The 16,215-nt window shown below is 39.1% G+C and overlaps 1 protein-coding gene across 3 annotated transcripts in view; it reads left to right on the forward strand.

The window, feature by feature from the left end:
• The window catches only part of RAB6B (RAB6B, member RAS oncogene family), a 57,670-nt gene that overhangs the window by 33,658 nt on the left and 7,797 nt on the right, over positions 1-16,215 (forward strand). For all 3 annotated transcript variants that reach the window (XM_058188774.1, XM_058188775.1, XM_058188776.1), the window contains exons 3-7: positions 1,940-1,993; positions 3,948-4,053; positions 8,936-9,047; positions 9,298-9,391; positions 9,953-10,019. In XM_058188774.1, coding sequence (XP_058044757.1) covers positions 1,940-1,993; positions 3,948-4,053; positions 8,936-9,047; positions 9,298-9,391; positions 9,953-10,019 — 433 coding nt within the window. The remainder of the gene's footprint in view (positions 1-1,939; positions 1,994-3,947; positions 4,054-8,935; positions 9,048-9,297; positions 9,392-9,952; positions 10,020-16,215) is intronic.

The raw sequence follows: 16,215 nt of genomic DNA on the forward strand, positions 1-16,215 counted from the left end.
TAAACTGTATTATTTAACTGTAAAGTCAAGATTCTAAGAAACCTAAAAGACTGAAGATTCAGTCATCACTTTCTGCATTTCTCAGAGCAGATATGTAAGTGAACACCAGATAAGGCCAAACCAATCTGAACTAAGGAAATGTACAGAGGTGGGTGGCTGATACCCAAACTGCCTCTATCCCCAATCATTTCTCCCTTGTCAGTTTTTTGGTGACAGACATTTGTATAGGTCCTGTTGGTTGCTGTTTGGTCTCCACTATTATATTTATTAGGAATCAGTGATAAATATTTGCACCTTTGTGGTATGGATACAATAGAAAGCAATTCAAAACAAGGTGGCATTAATATTTAGGTGGGAGGATATGCAGCTACTTAGAATTCATGCTCACCCAGACTATCTGTTGCTATGGAAGTCTAATGAAGGCAAACACTAATCCCCCTGAAATGCAATTATTTTAGTGAGATGTCAGAATTTCAGCAACAACCAGAAATTCTAAGTAAGTATTGAATGGAGCTCCTTTGTCCATGGAAGTATTTCCTAATTTTGCTTTCCCTACAATTTATTGTTGCTTTTCACAGCAATAATAGGCAGGGCAAAATAAACCAATCTGCCAGGGGCATGAAAATGTGCAAATTAAATTCCATCTATTTCTTTCTCTGCTGTGCCACACTTGTAACTAGAAAGACTCACTTTGATGTCTGAGCTATATCACTCAGTAGTTTAGAACAGCCTGAGTTCAACAGTAGAAGATGGATTTTTGTCTTCTTATTTTCAAATTCTATTTTTGCCTTTCTAAAAAATAAATAAATAAATACATGCAACCCATTGTGGTGTGCTAACCATATGGAGTCAGGGCTGCGTTGGCTTGGTAAATATTGGCCAGCTGCCTCTGGAGAGAATGCCTTTGCAGACTGCAGACTGTTTGATTAATCAGCTAAACTCAGAAGCAGATGTGACTTGAAATCCAAACTTCTCCACCTGTGTTCTGCTACACAGCCCCTTTTAACTACACTGGCCAGCTTTGTAGTCATGAAGTTGTAGAGCTCCTTTGTCATGTACTCCACCACCATGTACATATTTGACTGGGAAAAACAATTTGAAATCAAGTAACAGAAAAATAACTAATACTTGTGTATACTACATCAAGTAGGTGCAATTGTTTTGCAGCCAGGACCATATTTAAAAATGAAAAAGACTTCCAAGGAGCACAGCAGATATAGTGATGATGCAATGTGAATGATGCTAGATTGGGGAAGGCTGCTTGATTGTGAATAGTGTATGTAGGGCAGAACTTCATTATGTAAATTATATCCTAAGACAGGGGTCTCCAGTCTTGGCAGCTTTAAGCTTGGCGGACTTCAACTCCCAGAATTCCCCAGCCAGCAAAGCAAAGTCCACCAGGCTTAAAGTTGCCAAGGTTGGAGACCTCTGTCCTAAGAAGTCTGCATTTACTTTCTATGTTCAAGATGGCTTGAGGTCTTATTTTAACAATAATAGCCTTCCATTTTTCTTTTCAAATTGATATTTTTTTCTGAAGTTTTGTTTATAAAGTCTGTAGGAACTTGACATTCAATGGGGGGGGGTGGCAGGGGGAACAATCTTACTGTCTTATCTTACAAACCCTCCCCCCACAGTTGTTTTCTGCTCTCTAGACATCTATCTTTTTTGGTTATTGTATTGATGTATTCTCACGGTGTTCTTTTTCTTCATTTATTAACTTATTTCTGTTCTATTTACACTCTTTTCATTTCTTTTTACTGTTGTAAGCTGCCTAGAGTAGCCCCATGGCGAGATAGGCTGCCAATAAATTTAACAAACAAATAAATATATCTGCTGCAATACTTGAATGCACTTGTTCCTGTTGAAGCAATATAATGTAAAATTAATTTTGAATCAAAATAGCTGCTGACATTTTTTCCATTTCCCCTCTTTCTTACAGGCTACAATTGGAATTGACTTCCTATCTAAAACCATGTATTTGGAAGATCGGACAGTAAGTAGCAGGAAGTGCTGAACTGCTGATATTATGAAACTCTGTGTTCAGAAAGAAACAGTGGGCAAACATCAAGAGGTTTCCATGCTAAACTCCTCCTGTTTGACCAAACTGATAATTTACTCATCCACTGACAGTGTGTTATACCTAGTAAAGGGTTGTTTTTATATATTGCTCTGGACACTCTTAAGAGAGTAGTGTCCTAAAAAAAAAAAATTGGAACATTTATCTGGGATTTTGGCTGAATCTTAGTTTAGGGATTAGCAACTTCACTGCATTCTTTCCATGGCAATAAATAAAGTTACCTGTGAATTGACCTTGATTGCAGAGGGCTTCAGGGGCACATCACGTTGTTTGCTTGGCAAAAGTACCAGAATGGTTTGTCATTACTTTCTTCTGGATGTATTTTTGACTTTCTAGTCTAGTATATTGCTATGTTTCTTGGAAGTCTCCCATCGAAGGCTTCATTTTCTTTCTTGCTGCTAGCATGATTGCTTGCCATCTCTGGGATGAGATGGAGCGTGCAATTTCTTCAAAGAGGAACACGTGGCCTCTTAACTAGGAAGCTTTCTTTAAGTGCCAATGTTTTGTGGTTTCTACTTTTTCTTAGAAATGTCACTGCCCCTACTTAAAAAAAAAACAATTTATAATATGAGGAGAACCTTTTTGTAAGGATAATCCAATGTCAACACAGATGGGCGTCAGCTATAATGAGAGAGAAGCAGCAGCGGCAGCACTGCATTAATCGGTAGCATCTCATGCAGTGTTAATGCAGTGTCTCAAACATCCATCTTAGTCCTAATGGATTGTTTCCAAGGCTTTCCAATTGCTTTTATGAAAATGACAGGCTGAGTATAATAGAAGTGCAAGAGTAAAAATACTGGTAAATTTCTCTAGGCTGCCCCACAGATTATATGATCTAGGGGCTGGAAGATGAATACTGTAGTTTTCTTATTTCTGCTGTCCTTTTATCAGAAGCTGCCAAATAGTTGGTTCCCTCAGGAAACCAAGTCCAATGTACCAAAGGGTGAGTTGCCTGCATTCAGACTAGGTTTAGTGAAGCATTTCTTTGACAAATATTCCTGACTCAGTTTGTATTTTGTATATGTGTAAAACTTTTGTGCCCAATTGTATTTTATGATGACACAATGCTTGAGTATTCCTGGTGTATTGATCCTCCTGAGCCCTCTAATAATGCAGAGAACTACAGACTATGTTGCAAATCTCATGAATCAATGCAACTCTGCATTGCCTGTGCCTTCCTTTCAGTGAAACCCAGCTGTGTCTTTCGTGATACTATTGTAGCCTGATCCCAGTTGCTTTTTAAAACCAACTATTACAACATCTCTCCTTCAAATTTCTATCTCAGTGGTCCCTTCTTGTTCATTATATCAAACTTTCATAGTTGTAACATTTATAATATGTTTTTAAGATGCCAACTTTTTAAAATAAGAATTCCAACTTCATACTTTAAAACATACAACCTTTTCTGGAGCAAAGATTCCATGAAGAAGGAGTATAAATATATCAAAGCAGATAATATGCATGTCCAAAATTTTAACAAGCAGCAGATTGTCTTCTCTCTGGTGTCCTCCAAAGGCCAACATACTTTAAGGACATCAGGTTTAGGGAAACCACTGTCAAGATATACATAGAAATTCTTTCTCCCCACCCATGTTCTATAGATTATAAATACACAAAATGATGTTTGTAACCTTGTATGGGCATTACATAAAATTACAAATAGTGTTTTGAATAACTAACACACAAGGATAAAACATTAAATGATCAATTTAAAAAACAAAATACATGGCTAGAAGCCTCTTCTGTTTAATTCTTTATCACTTTTGTTTTCTTCCTGTTGTTTATATCTGTTTCTCTTCCTAATTGTGTGTGTGTGTGTGTATATGTATATGCCTTTCTCTTTGCTGCTCTCCTCCCCTGGCCCTGGCAGGTACGGTTGCAGCTCTGGGACACAGCAGGCCAAGAGAGATTCCGAAGTTTGATTCCCAGTTACATTCGTGACTCTACTGTAGCTGTGGTGGTTTATGATATCACAAGTGAGTTAAGTTTGGATGTGGTTGTCTAAATGGAAATACACCATGAAGGCACTTTTTAGTTCAATATCAGTACTCTCCATAACATAGTACATCACATACTCAATATAAAGTAAAATAAATGAGTACATTAGAAGGATTTCTGACTGCCATCTGTCAGAAATGGTAGGGTCTCCTGCTTGAGTGGGGGGTTAAACTCTTATTCTGTTATTCTGATTGTACTGAAAGGATATGAGATGTAACACTGGAGAGTTTGGCTCTGTTCTTCTTTATGCTACCACAATATTTTAAGCTGCAGTAGGATGCAGGAATTCTAAATGTCCTTGTTAGCAGCTTCCAATACCCTTCAATCTTGTTGAAGTAAAGCTTCCCTTAGGTGCATAATTGTAATCCAAGGTTTTATTTTTCTTCTATTTAATCATTTCGATTTTTGGAGATTGCCTGGACAAACCCCTGTGGTTTTCTTAGCAAGGTTTTTCAGAAGTGGTTTGCCATTGCCTCTTTCCTAGGGTGAAAGAGAAAGCAACTGGCCTCACATTCCTCAGCTTCTAGCCCAGTGTCATAACCATTATACCAAACTGGCTGTGTATATCTACATTGGAGAAGGCTAATTCTTAAGGTTCAATGAATATTAGACATACCTTAAATTCCTAGCCAGGTGCTAGGTGGGGGATTCTGGGCAACTCCACACATCTTAACGCTTTCAAGGTTAAGAATCATTGCCTTAAGGAGTAGCTTCATAGTCCAAATAAGTATCCTCAAATCCCACATTCTGCTTCTACTATTATTAGACCTGACACCACTGGGAAGTCTCATGCCAAATAAAGAAGGAATCCTTTAACTATACACTGGTTCCTTCCTGAGAAATTAGATCAATGCTTTTCAAATCTTGTTAAGTGTACGTTATTTCTTTTTTTGTATATAATACTGCTTGCCCATATTGTAAAGATGAATTGATTTATGGGCTGCATAATTTGCTTGCATAAACAAGCAAAACACTAAAATACTGTATCTTCTGATCGGTATTTTTATAAATAGGCTGTTTTCAATTTTTGTAGGTCTTCTTTTTAAAATGATACATTAATTTACTTCCCTTTAACATGTTTGCATCTAGAGCGACAGTACTTTCGATTGCACTCCTATTGTCCTTTCCAGTATCTATCACTATAATATTTCTCTGGCCCGAGATGGCTTGAACTGCCAACACCAGAATAATCTGTGGCAGTTTTGCTTTAATACTGTGCTTGCATTTATTTCATTTATTATATTTATATCCCATGCTTTCTTCAAATTACACTTAATAATAATAATAATAATATTTTAATTTGTATACCGCCCTTCTCCCGAAGGACTCAGGGCGGTGAACAGGCAAATAAAATACAAACAAAAACATACACCTTAATTAAAACAACCCTTAAAAAACTGATTCAAAATTAGCCAAAAAATTTAAAATAACCTTATACCCCATAAAAATTACAGAATTTAAAACCCACAATTAAAAATTTTAAATTTAGAATCTAAAATCAAGCCAGTCCAGCCAAACGGAATAAATAAGTTTTAAATTCGCGGCGAAAGGTCCCGAGGTCAGGTAGTTGTCGAAGCCCGGGGGGAAGTTCGTTCCACAGGGTAGGAGCCCCCTGGGGGCCGCCAGTCGACGTTGTTTGGCTGACGGCACCCTGAGGAGTCCCTCTCTGTGGGAACGCACCGGACGCTGGGAGATAGAGGCCGGCAGTAGACGGTCCCGTAAGTAGCCCGGTCCTAAGCCATGGAGCGCTTTAAAGATGGTAACCAATACCTTGCAGCACACCCGGAAAACAACAAGTAGCCAGTGCAGTCTGCACAGGATAGGTTTTACGTGGGAGCTTCGAACCGCTCCCTCAATAACCCGCGCAGCCGCATTCTGGATTAGCTGAAGTCTCCGGGTGCTCTTCAAGGGGAGCCCCATGTAGAAAGCATTGCAGTAGTCCAGACGACAGGTAACGAGAGCATGAGTGACCATGCATAGGGCATCCCGGTCCAGGAAGGGACGCAACTGGCGGATCAGGCGAACCTGATAAAAAGCTCTCCTGGAGACGGTCGTCAAATGATCTTCAAAGGACAACCGACCATCCAGGAGCACGCCCAAGTTGCGTACCTTCTCCATCGGGGCCAACGACTCGCCCCCGATAGACAGCCGTATCTGCAGCTGACTGTACCGAGGTGCCGGCATCCACAGCCACTCCGTCTTGGAGGGATTAAGTTTGAGCCTGTTCCTCCCCATCCAGACCCGTACGGCTTCCAAACACCGGGACAGCACTTCGACAGCTTCGCTGGGGTGGCCCGGGGTGGAAAAGTACAGCTGAGTATCATCAGCGTACAGTTGGTATCTCACCCCAAAGCCACTGATGATCTCACCCAGCGAATGTAAATCTTACAAATTTTACAAATCTTACAAATCTCACCCAGCGAATGTAAATCATACAAATCTTAATTTGTAAGATTTACATATGCCCATTTTATCCCCATATAGGCTGAAGGGGAGTGATTGACTACATGACGCCTTGTAGCTGAATGTCCGTTTTAATCCATGGGTCCCTAGGTGTGATCTACCCATTATAACCACATTGGCCAATCCAATTTATAAGAAAAATCTCCCTGATCAGACCTACATTATGGGAAAGATAGGAGTATAGCAGTCTTATTTCCAGCTTGAGAGCGAAAGTCCAATGCCCAGTGAAGGAATATTTCCAAATGATCCCTCAGAGAGGCAGAGATGTTAGGAGGCATGATAATGTTGCCTGACCTACTCCTGCAGGAACCCACCAGGCTGACCTTTTTCCATGCATCTCCCTTTCCTGTAGTTTAAAAATACACTGCAATCGAAACAGATAAATATTTGTGTTCACAGACTTTGTTATTACTTTGTCTTAAAAATGAACTTTTTTTTCCCTACAGAGATGCAATACCTATTCTCAAGAAACAGTATTTAACATCAGGGTAGCAAAAACCATTATATTTGATTGTCTGTAACTGTACTGGTGATATTGCATAAGCACATAATTTTTTTTTATCAGCAGTGGCATCTTTTCCTTGTCTGTAAAAAGTGGTTGTAAATCAGAGAATAGTAGTGTGGAGAAAGATTTATCTGAAAAAACCACAACCATCTAAATCAATTATTCATAAACTTACTTAACCTGCACTACTGGTTATCCTTCATGAATTTGTCCACTCCCATTTGAATTGGTGGCCATCCACAAACCTTTTGCAGGCAAACTCCATAGTTTAAGTTCCCTCAATGACCGATGATTTTCAGATAGCACTCAAAATAATTCTGATCTTGAAATCCTGGATCCAGGTTCTGGCATGAAAACACTAACTTTTTCTGAAGCCATTTCTCACCATTGTATTGTTCCTGTTGAAAGGAACATAACAGGAGCAGAAAGTGACAGAAAGGAGGATCTGCCTCCCTCTGGTGACTCCAGCTGACCAAGGCAATTGAGGAGTGAACAGACAAAAGTGACTCAATATAAATGCTCCTTTTCTAATGGTTCGCTTTGGAAGGACTGAGAGAACTGCTTTGGTTGCTATAGTTGCATTAACTCTGTCTCTAACTGACAACTGACCTTCTTAGAAAACATTAGTGGGCATTAGTGATTTGTTGAATAAAAAGCTTGGGCCTTCTGTCACAGTTTGTTTGCCTTAGAAGAACGTGTGGTTGAAGCTGTAGCCAGTGAGGGTACACACAGAAAACTAGCTGTGTGAACAAAAGACACATGCAACCAAATAGTTTACAAAACAAGGATAGTGGGAAAAAGAGCATTACTGTACTTGGAATTTACTGCTGTGCTAACACAAAATGTCTTTCCTAAGGGATACTTTATCGGAACAATGTCTGGCTGCAGCTGCAAGTGACTAGTACAGAAATGCTTAAATGTTAGTATTGGCTCTGTTTGCAGCTTGAGCTTGAAAAATAGATTAGTTGTAAATTGTATGAATGTCGCTTGTGATATGTAAGTTTTAAAATCAATTGGAGGGCGAGTAATAATCTTTGTGTTCTGATAAAAAAAAAATCAGCTGCCTGAGAGAAATTTCTCAGTTGACATTAGTTCTGTCTCTTCTATAGGCATAGATGAGGTGCTGCTGAGAACATTCTAATGGACATTGTGGTGAAAGGCACATCTGATGTCATGCCCAATCACTGTTTGGATTACAATTATAATAAAGCGACAAGTCTTAACTTTTTGTTCACTTCCTGTCCATTCTTGTCTTTGTAAAAATACCATATCTTATGTATTTTTTATGTATTCAAACCTTCTCTCTTTTGACTTGCATTGTCCTGAAGTTTATATCCAAAATCTTAGTTTAGATTTCTTTGAATCACTATTATTTGTTCCTTCCTGTACCCTCATAAAATAGGCAGAAAAGTTGATGTCACTTCTTTCTTGTACAATTTCTTTGTACACTTTTATTTATTTCACCCTTTTTCTAAGGAAATGAGATTCTCTATAAGGAAAGCCAATCAGCTCTCCAACTTCGCTTTAATTTTCAAATAATCCTATGAGATAGTTTTAGTAATTGGTGCAAAATCCTCTTTAAATGTTCACATATAAATAAATAATTTTAACCTAAACTCAATATTCTGTCGCTCTGATTTGATTAATCCATGGGAAGGAACCCAGATATGGGTGGAGTAACTGGCTAAAAATTATGAGTCGTGGTTCAAAAACATTTGGGGACTAGAGTTTTTCCATCTCTGAATGTGAATGAATTTTCTCAAATGCATTCAACACTGTGACTATTGTCAGAAATCATAAAAATTCTCCAAATCCTTTGGCTAAGCCATTTCTATTATCTGTTGGAAAAACTGGTATGTGCCCTGTACCTAATTTCTGGTTTTTCTTCACAGATCTCAATTCATTCCAACAAACTTCCAAATGGATTGATGATGTCAGAACAGAAAGAGGAAGTGATGTCATCATTATGTTAGTGGGCAACAAAACTGACCTTGCAGATAAAAGGTAAATACCCACTATCAGAATGAAAAGGAAGCATTGCAGGTACAGAAGGTGTCTCTTAATTCCTTTATAATGTACACAGAAAAGTTGAAGACCTCCAAGGTCTCTCTGTCAAAGGAAGAGATTCCCTAGAGTGGTATTTCTTCTTGCATTTGTTATGGAAGTAGATGGATCCTAATTCCAAGATATCTTGTTTTCCCCACTTTCCCAGCTGCATTGAATCAGCTGACATTTTCCCTTTGTCTGACTCTAGGCAAATCACCATTGAAGAAGGGGAACAGAGAGCTAAAGAACTGAATGTCATGTTTATTGAAACAAGCGCAAAAACAGGATACAATGTAAAACAGGTAAACATGATTATTCTTGGATACACATAAGAAATTGCATTTTTCATATATGAGAAAGGATACATAAGCGGGATGGGGCGAGGGGGGGATAGAATATACAAAGAGCTGGTTATTTTGTTGGTAAAAAGTGTTATATAGCAAATAGGCCTTCATGACCTGAGCATTTTCAGGATGCCATCACTTAATAGCCTTTATACAAAAATCATTTTTATTTAATTCATCCATGATTTGCAATCAGTTGGCTCTCCAGGCATATTACTTTATATACTAGAAATTGAAATGATACCTTCTGAAACATGTGGCTTGCACTGCTCAATGGAAGGGCTTTTTGTGTGATACTAATCTGAAGAGCACTCATTTTTGTAACCTTCAGCTAACATACTGGTGGAAGACAGTTTGGGTGGAAGACAGTTTGGGTGGAAGACAGTTTGGGATTCTTCTTTTATAAATGTCATATGCACAATATTATTGCTAGTTTTAATTTCATTTTGGATGCAAAGATCCTGGTTGTTTCTTTTCTTGTTATTTAATCCCATGTCCCATTGGCCTTGGTATCTCTAGCTCTTCCGACGTGTTGCATCAGCCCTACCAGGGATGGAAAGCGTTCAAGAGAAGAGTAAAGAAGGGAGTATCCTTTATTAATTAAGAACAGCAATTTCACAAAGGGAGTTTCCCATGTTTTAGGTGGCAAGTAAGTTAGCTGTGATTGTGATTGTAACATGTACTGTATATATGTTACATAAAGGTACCCCTCGCACATATGTGCTAGTCGTTGCTGACTCTAGGGGGCGGTGCTTATATCCATTTCAAAGCCAAAGAGCCAGCACTGTCCGAAGACGTGTCCATGGTCATGTGGCCAGCATGACTAAATGCCAAAGGCACATGGAACGCTGTTACCGTCCCACCAAAGGTGGTCCCTATTTTTCTACTTGCATTTTTTAGGTGCTTTCGAACTGCAAGGTTGGCAGAAGCTGGGACAAGTAACGGGAGCTCACCCCGTTACGCGGCACTAGGGATTCGAACCGCTGAACTGGGTGGGCCTCTGGTGGCTCAACAGACTAAGACAGTCTGTTATTAACACAGCTGCTTGCAATTACTGCAAGTTCAAGTCCCACCAGGCCCAAGGTTGACTCAGCCTTCCATCCTTTATAAGGTAGGTAAAATGAGGACCCAGATTGTTGGGGGCAATAAGTTGACTTTGTATATAATATACAAATGGATGAAGACTATTGCTTAACATAGTGTAAGCCGCCCTGAGTCTTTGGAGAAGGGCGGGATATAAATGCAAATAAAAAATAAATAAAAAAAAAACTGCCAACCTTTCGATCAACAAGCTCAGCGACTTAGCCACTAAGCCACCGCGTCCCTTCTATATGTTACATATCTTCCAAATTAATTTAAGCTTGAAGACATTTCTTCTGCTGTTCCATACATCACACACACACACACACACACACACACACACCAATTATCAATGGTTGGAATAGGGAAATATTTAATTAGAAAAAGTATATGGCTTTGCAACTTAAACAAATAACTCAGAGAACAAATCACAGTTTGGAAACTAGTATAAAAGCAGAACAGAAAAGTACAATTTCTCTAAAAGTAGTTGTAACAGAATATAAAGTCTGGGACATCTTTAAAGCAAGCCACACTCCCTGAAATTATATGTTGAACTTTTCTAGCAGCTTTACCCCAACACGTGAGGTAACAGCAAGGTCTTCACATCCTTTCATAAGGCTGGCAAAATTTGGGTAAACAGACCTTGGAGGAAGTATGTTACCTGGATCACATAATATGGCACGGTCCCACAGAACCCATCTATATTACTGGATCTGTTGGAGTGGCGAGAAATATTTTAAATATTAAGTCAATAAAATCCAATATCTAAAGTGTGAAATAATTAATAGTACCACCCAAAATAATACAAATATCCAAGTTCTCTAATGCTCCAAAAATGAAGAATATTAATTCTAATCTAAGGTCTGTCTCTTGCCATGGGCAATATACTGTATCCTTTGGACTGACAGAATGCAGAAGTTAAAAGAAATACAAATTGTTATATCAAGCCTGAAAAATATTTTGGTTTATGTGTTCAGTATAATATAATTAAACCAAGTTTTGTAGCCTAGAAAACTGATTTAGGCCATTTGTAATACAGGTAATCTTGATTTATGACCACAATTGAGCCCAAAATTTTAGATGCTAAGCAGGGCAGTTGTTAAGCCCCATTGTACAATCGTTTTTGCCACAGTTGTTAAATGAATCACTGCAGTTGTTGAGTGAATTATGTAGTCATTAAGTGAATCCGATTTCCCCCATTGATTTTACTTGTTGGAAGCCAGCTGGGAGGGCTACATGACCTCAAGACAGTGTAATTGTGATAAATAAATGCCAGTTGCCAAGAGCCTGAATTTTGATCATGTGACCATGGGGATGATGCAATGGTTGTAAGAGTGAAAACCAGTCAAAGGTCACTTTTTACAGTGCTGTTGTAACTTTGAACAGTCACTAATCAAATGGTTGTAAGTCAAGGACTATCTGTATTGCCTCAATACGAACTCAGCACTCCTAGAACTTTCTTTTTGTTGATGTTAGTTGTGAAGTCGTGTCTGACCCATCACCACCCCATTGACAATGTTCCTCCAGGCCTACTGCTTCAGTGACTCCATCCAGCCACCTCATTCTCTGTCGTCCCCTTCTTCTTGTGCCCTCAATCTTTCCCAGCATTAGGCTCTTCTCCAGTGAGTCCTTCTTTCTCATTAGGTGGCCGAAGTATTTCAGTTTCATCTTCAGGATCTGGCCTTCTAAAGAGCAGTCAGGTTGATCTCCTCTAGGACTGACTGGTTTGTTCGCCTTGCAGTCCAAGGGACTCGCAGGAGTCTTCTCCAGCACCAGAGTTCAAAGGCCTCAATTCTTTGGCGCTCAGCCTTTCTTATGGTCCAACTTTCACAGCCATACATTGCAACTGGAAAAACCATAGCCTTGACTATACGCACTTTTGTTGGCAGGGTGATGTCTCTGCTTTTTAGTACGCTGTCTAGATTTGCCATAGCTTTCCTCCCCAGGAGCAAGCTTCTTTTAATTTCTTGGCTGCAGTCCCCATCTGCAGTGATCTTGGAGCCCAGGAAAATAAAATCTGTCACTACCTCCATTTCTTCCCCATCTATCTGCCAGGAATTGAGAGGGCTGAATGCCATGATCTTAGTTTTCTTAATGTTGAGTTTCAAGCCACCTTTTGCACTCTCCTCCTTCACCCGCATCAAGAGGCTTTTTAGTTCCTCTTCACTTTCTGCCATTAGAGTGGTATCAACTGCATATCTGAGGTTGTTGATATTTCTCCCGGCAATCTTGATTCCAATTTTTGATTAATGTAGCTCCGCCTTTCTAATGATGTGCTCTGCATATAAGTTAAATAGGCAGGGCAATAGTATACAGCCTTGCCGGACTCCTTTTCCAATTTTGAACCAATCAGTGGTACCGTGTCCAGTTCTCACTGTTGCTTCTTGACCCGCACACAGGTTTCTCAAGGGACAAATAAGATGGTCTGGTATGCCCATCTCTTTAAGAACTTGCCACAATTTGTTGTAATCCACACAATCAAAGGCTTTAGCATAGTCAATGAAGCAGAAGTAGATATTTTTCTGAAACTCCCTAGTTTTCTGCACGATTCAGCGTATGTTGGCAATTTGATCTCTAGTTCCTCTGTTTCTACGAAATCCTGCCTGTACTTCTGTAGTTCTCGATCCACATACTGCTGAAGCCTAGCTTGTAGGATTTTAAGCATAACATTACTAGCATGTGAAATGAGTGCAATGGTGCAATAGTTTGAACATTCTTTGGCATTGCCTTTCTTTGGAATTGGAATGTAAACTGACCTTTTCCAATCCTGTTGCCACTGCTGAATTTTCTAAATTTACTGATAAATTGAGTGTAGCACTTTTACTACATCGTCTTTTAAGATTTTGAATAGCTCAGCTGGAATACTGTCTCTTCCACTAATTTTGTTGTTGCTCAGATTTCCTAAGGCCCATTTGACTTCACATTGGATGACTGGCTCAAGGCTAGTGACCACCCCATCGTGGTTATCAGGAATGTTAAGCTTGTTCTTGTATAGTTCTTCTGTATAATTTTGCCACCTCTTCTTAATCTCATCTGCCTCTGTTAGGTCCCTGCCACTATGGTCCTTTATCATGCCCATCTTTGCATGAAACGTTCCCTTCATATCTCCAATTTCTTGAAGAGATCTCTGGTCCTCCCTATTCTATTATTTTCTTCTATTTCTTTGCACTGTTCATTTAATAATGTATTCTTATCTCTTCTAGCTATTCTCTGGAATTCTGCATTCAACTGGGTGTATCTTTCTCTTTCTCCCTTGCCTTTCGCTTCCCTTCTTTCCTCAGCTATTTGCAAAGCTTCCTCAGACAGCCATGTTGCTTTCTTGCTTTTCTTTTTCTTTGGGATGGTTTTAGTTGCTACCTCTTGTACAATGTTGCGAACCTCCGTCCATAGTTCTTCAGGCACTATGTCTATCAGATCTAATTCCTTAAATCTATTTGTCATCTCTACTGTATACTCATCAGGGATATGATTTAGTTCATACCTGAGTGGCCTGGGGCTTTTCCCTAATTTCTTCAATTTAAGCCTAAATTTTGCAAGGAGAAGCTCATGATCTGACCCACAGTCAGCTCCTGGTCTTGTTTTTACTGACTGTATAGAGCTTCTCCATCTTTGGCTGCAGAGCACATAGTTAATCTGATTTCTGTGTTGACCGTCTGGTGATGTCCATGTGTAGAGTCGTCTCTTGGGTTGTTGGAAAAGAGTGCTTGCTATGACCATCATATTATCTTGACAGAATTCTATCAGCCTGTGCCCTGCTTCATTTTGTACTCCAAGGCCATACTTGCCTGTTATTCCGGTTATCTTTTGGCTTCCTACTTTAGCATTCCAATCCCCCATGATGATAAGGACATCATTTTTTGGTGTTAATTCTATAAGATGCTGTAGGGCTTCATAGAACCGGTCAATTTCATCCTCTTCAGCACCAGTGGTTGGGACATAGACATGGACTACTGTGATACTGAATGGTTTGTCTTGGATTCAAACTGAGATCATTCTGTCATTTTGGGGATTGTATCCCAGTACTGCTTTTCCTACTCTTTTATTGATTATAAAGGCTACTCCATTTTTTCTGAGGGATTCTTGCCCGCAGTAGTATACCTGATGGTCATCTTAATTAAATTCAGCCATTCCTTTCCATTTTAGTTTGCTGATTCCTAAGATGTCGATGTTCCGTCTTGTCATCTCTGGAGCACGTCCAGCTTACCTTGATTCATGGATCTTACATTCCAGGTTCCTATGGAGGAAAAACCTTTACAGCATCGGACTTTCCTTTCACCACCAGATACATCCACAGCTGAGCATCCTTTCGGCTTTGGCCCAGTCTCTTCATCCTTTCTGGCGCTACTAGTACTAGCCCTTCGCTCTTCCCCAGTAGCATATTGGACACCTTCCGACCTGAGGGACTCATCTTCTGGTGTCATATCTTTTTTCCTTTTTGTACTGTCCATGGGGTTTTCATGGCAAAGATACTGGAGTGGGTTGCCATTTCCTTCTCCAGTAGATCATGTTTTGTCAGAACTCTCTGCTATGACCTGTCCGTCTTGGGTGTCCCTGCACGGCATAGCTCATAGCTTCACTGAGCTATGCAAGCCCCTTTGCCACGACAAGGCAGTAATCCATGAAGTGAAACTTTCTTTAGTTTACATTAAAATTAAAGTTGGAATGATACTGATGTTTTTAAATTAAAGTAGTTCTTAGTGGTTGGGGTGAAGGAAAGTGAAAAATATATCAGGCTGATTATAATTATCAGTATCCACAAATTTAAGTTTTGCACTTTCCTTTATCTCTCCCTTTATGTTCAGTTAACATAGAATAAAGAAGGGACAACGAGCAAACTCATAAGAATGCACTCATTTAGAATTCAGCATCTTTAGAATTTTTAATCACAAATGTGTAGAAAATGGTTCATGTTGTTTTCGATTTTGTTTTCCTACTAGGAAAGTCTGGATGTACAAGTCAACAACTTTGTGTCTTGGTAACATTCAGCTTTGTATTGTAAGGTATCAGAAGGCAGATGAGGAATCAGCTAACCATTTCCTTCCTATTGTGAATTCCACAGACACACAAAATGACCTTGTTAAATTGAACTCAGAATCTCATTTCTCCCGTTATGGAATGAATACACAAAAGGAAAGCATTAGCACAGAGCAGTACTAATGAATATTGTTCAATTAACTGTTATTTATTTGAGATAAATGAACCCAGCAGTAATGACTTCCTTCTGTCCCTGAGGCTGGCAAGAAATAGAGAATACACATGGATAGTTGCCAACTAATGGCAGTTTATACCATGTTAACATTCTTTCTGTAAGTTATGCAAGAGGACTGTATAAGTCCTCCTTCTCCACGAATTGCTGATCTTAACAAATAAATATGATTTAGAAATTAACTCGAGCAGACTCTAATGTGCCGAGTGATTACGTGAACACTACTTTAAAAGAGCATTAAAAACATCTTATTTCAGCATTCCTATCTGAATTTTAGTTTATTTAGTGATAACAAATGTGAGTTATATTTCCTTTGTTAACGTTATGTCATGCCTTCACTTTGTAAAAGTAGTCAGTCACTTCAGTGGCTTCCAAATCAGAACAATAGTTGTGTCTTTGCTAAATTCCAATGTTCAATTTAGAAATTGTTTTCCCTTTTTCCATTTCCCTTTTATTTGCTTTCACAGCAATCACAAACATAATTTGAACTTTCCAC

Source organism: Ahaetulla prasina, chromosome 6 (assembly GCF_028640845.1).
Source record: "Ahaetulla prasina isolate Xishuangbanna chromosome 6, ASM2864084v1, whole genome shotgun sequence".
Classification (NCBI taxonomy): Eukaryota; Metazoa; Chordata; class Lepidosauria; order Squamata; family Colubridae; genus Ahaetulla; species Ahaetulla prasina.